This window comes from Parus major, chromosome 3, assembly GCF_001522545.3.
Source record: "Parus major isolate Abel chromosome 3, Parus_major1.1, whole genome shotgun sequence".
In the NCBI taxonomy this organism is placed as follows: domain Eukaryota; kingdom Metazoa; phylum Chordata; class Aves; order Passeriformes; family Paridae; genus Parus; species Parus major.
Window position 1 is genome coordinate 792192 of NC_031770.1, and position 3287 is coordinate 795478.

Consider the following 3287-nt stretch of genomic DNA (forward strand, 5'->3'; position numbering starts at 1 on the left):
CCGTGCTGTACCGTGCTGTGCCGTGCTGTACCGGGCCGAACCGGGCCGAACCGCTCCGTGCCGCCCCGCAGAGCACACGTACGGCGAGGTGAACCAGCTGGGCGGAGTGTTCGTGAACGGGCGTCCGCTGCCCAACGCCATCCGGCTGCGCATCGTGGAGCTGGCCCAGCTCGGCATCCGGCCCTGCGACATCAGCCGCCAGCTCCGCGTGTCGCACGGCTGCGTCAGCAAGATCCTGGCCCGCTACCACGAGACGGGCTCCATCCTGCCCGGGGCCATCGGCGGCAGCAAGCCGCGGGTCACCACGCCGGCCGTGGTCAAGCACATCCGCGACTACAAGCAGGGCGACCCCGGCATCTTCGCCTGGGAGATCCGCGACCGCCTGCTGGCCGACGGCGTGTGCGACAAGTACAACGTGCCCTCGGTCAGCTCCATCAGCCGCATCCTGCGCAACAAGATCGGCCCGCTGGCCCCCGCGGGCCCGCCCGCGCCCGCGCTGCCCTGCGCGCACCTCTACCAGTGCCCGTACCCCGGAGCGGCCAAGGCCGGCCCGCACCCCCCCGCGCCCCTCGCCGCTCCCCCGGTGCCGCTGCCCCGCTCCTGGCCCTCGGCGCACTCCGTCTCCAACATCCTGGGCATCCGCAGCTTCGTGGAGCAGGCGGGTGGGTACCGCCAGCTCCGCTTCTCACCCTCCTTTTCCCCCTTTCTCGCTTTTTGTAGCCGAGTTTTTCTGTCTCTTTAGGCTCCGCTTTATTTTGTTTTTATTGTTGTTTTTTGTCTCTTTGTGTTGGCGGTTTTTTGTTCGGCTGTGTTCTTTTTGTTTGTTTTCGGTTTTGTTTGTTTTGAGGGGTTTGTCGCTTTCGGGTTTGTTTTTTTTTTTTATTTTATTTTTTATTATTTGTTTCGGGGGTTTTGTTTGTTCCGTGCCTTTTGGGGACTTTTTGCTTGTTTCGGCTTTTTATTTGCTCCGTGCCTCTTTGCTCGTTTCGTGCCTTTCTGCGTCTTTCCTTCTTTTTTATTGGTTTCAGCCTCTTCGTTTATTTCGAGCGCTCTTGTTGTTGTTGCTGTTTCTTTCCCGTTTTGCTGTTTCTTGCAATTTTTTGCTGTTGTTTTTCCGTACATTTCCCGTTTAAATTTTGGGGGTTTCCCCCCCTATTTTCCCCCCTTTTTTTCTCCCAAGGGCCTCCCCTAGCCCCAGCAGCCCGTCGGGGCCAGATGCGGCCTCGGCTCAGCCACATCTTGAACTTTTTATGAAAAATGTGGAAAATATTTTCCTAGGGATGATAGATTGCCGACCGCAAATTCGGAGCCCTGAATTTCGCTCCGCAAAGGGGGGATTAAAAAAAAAAAAAAATTTTATATGTATAAAAATGTGAAAAGGGGGGGACAAGAGGGAAAAATCAGAGGAGGGGAAAAGCCAGGGAGAAAAGGGAAGAGAAGGCGGCTCGGATGCGGCCTCCTGGATTCTCCCGAGGAATCTGGGAATTTCGGGGCTCCGGGAGCGCCAAGGCCGAGCCCCGCCGGCTCCAGGGGGGCAGAAGCGGGGCCGTGGCGGGGGCTGCGGGTCCTTTCATCCTCCCAAAAGCCCGAGCAAACCAAGCGCGTGCGTTTCCCCCCGCGCAATCATTTATCCTTCAAATTCCGATGTCACTTCTCCAAATCCCCTTCGTCGGGAGAGAAATTTGGGGCCCTAAATTATCGGGGGTTGGGAACGGGCGGAGGGAGGGGGGAGAGGGCGGGAGGGTTTCGGGGGGGACAGCTCAGCCTCTCCCCGTGGCGCGATCCCCAATTTCGGGGTGCCGAGAGGGAACGGCGATCCCGGTGCCCCGCGAGCCGCGCGGGGTGATCGGAAAAGCGGCAATTCCGGCTGTTTCACCCCAAAAGCTGCTCGGGCCCGGTCCGGGGGGGGGCTGGGGGCTGACGCTTTGCTCCCCAGGGGCTCTGGCTGGCACCGAGGGGGCTGCGTACCCCCCAAAAATGGAGGAGTGGCCCAGCGTGAGCAGGAGCGGCTTCCCCGGGCCGGGCCAGGCGGTGAACGGGCTGGAGAAAGCCGCGATGGACGGCGACATCAAATACCCGCAGGTGGGCCTGGGGACACCAGGGGACACTGAGGGGACACGGGAGGGCAGCGCTGCCACCCCAAATCCCCGCTGGGGACACGAGGGGACAGGGGAGGGGCAGGAGTGGGGCGGCGGTGGGGCAGGGGAGGACAAGGCGGGGAGAGGCCAGGGAGGTGGAGGAAGAGGCCGGGGAGCCCCGAGCGGGACCCCGTGTCCCCTCTGAGCCGCTGTCGCTGTCCCCAGCCCGGCGCGGGGCTCTCCTCCATGGGCACCTTCCTGCCGGCCTGCGCTTACCCCCCCTCCAGCCAGCCCGGCGTCTACGGCGGCTCCCCCGGCGCCTACATCGCCCCGGGCCCCCACTGGCAGCCTCAGGGGACCCCCCTGGGCCACCACGGCCACGGCGTCACCGGCCCCGGCGGCGAGCTGGCCACGGCCTTCAAGCAGCCCGGCAGGGAAGGTGAGCGGGGAGGGAGCGGGGGCAGCGCGGGGAGGGACCCCCGGGCTCGGGAGGGACCCCCGGGCTCAGGAGGGGTCTGAGCCGTGCATCCCCCTCCCCATCCCGGGATCCAATCCAGGCTGTGCGCTGGGATTCCCATCCCCGCTCGCTGGGAGCCGCCAGGGAATGCCGGAGATTCCCGGGCAGCTCCTCCTTCCCCCCGGGAATGCGGCCGGAGCCTCTCCCCGAGCTCCCAAAAACCGACACCAGCCCCAGGAACCGGGAGCTTGTCCGGGAAAGCAGAAGCCTTGACCGGGAATCGCTAATTGCTAGGAATTCCCGATTAATTATCAACTGACAGCAGTGATTTAGCGGTTTGGTTTAGTTATTAGTTATCACCATCAACTGTCATTTGATTTAATCGCTTCCCGGGATTATTCGGGAATCGTTTCCCTCCGAGCGCTCCGCCGGGAATCCCACGGGAGCAATTTGAGGCTGTCGAAGGGGGAGTTGCTTTTATCTCCCGTTAATTATTTCTCTTCATTAATAGAGCTCGAGTCCCTCGTTTTAAAAACCCCGATTTTGCCGCCCTGCCTATAAAATCCCCTTGGATATTTTTGTATTTTTCCCCGCAGCATTTGACTTCCTATTATTTTAATTCATATTTGAGAATTATTTAATTCAGTTTGAGAATAATTCCCGCTTTATTCGCCCTTTTTTTTTAATGTTGTTTTTTCTGGGGTTTAAAATTATAGTTTAGTTGATTTTCCGTTTTTTTTTTTTTTTTTTTT

The 3287-nt window shown here is 59.9% G+C and overlaps 1 protein-coding gene across 1 annotated transcript in view; it reads left to right on the forward strand.

Moving 5' to 3' along the window:
• Positions 1-16: 16 nt before the first annotated feature.
• The window catches only part of PAX1 (paired box 1), a gene marked incomplete at its 5' end in the record, with an annotated part of 4811 nt that continues 1540 nt past the window's right edge, over positions 17-3287 (forward strand). The window contains 3 exons of the mRNA XM_033513282.1: positions 17-662; positions 1937-2082; positions 2304-2517. Coding sequence (XP_033369173.1) covers positions 17-662; positions 1937-2082; positions 2304-2517 — 1006 coding nt within the window. The remainder of the gene's footprint in view (positions 663-1936; positions 2083-2303; positions 2518-3287) is intronic.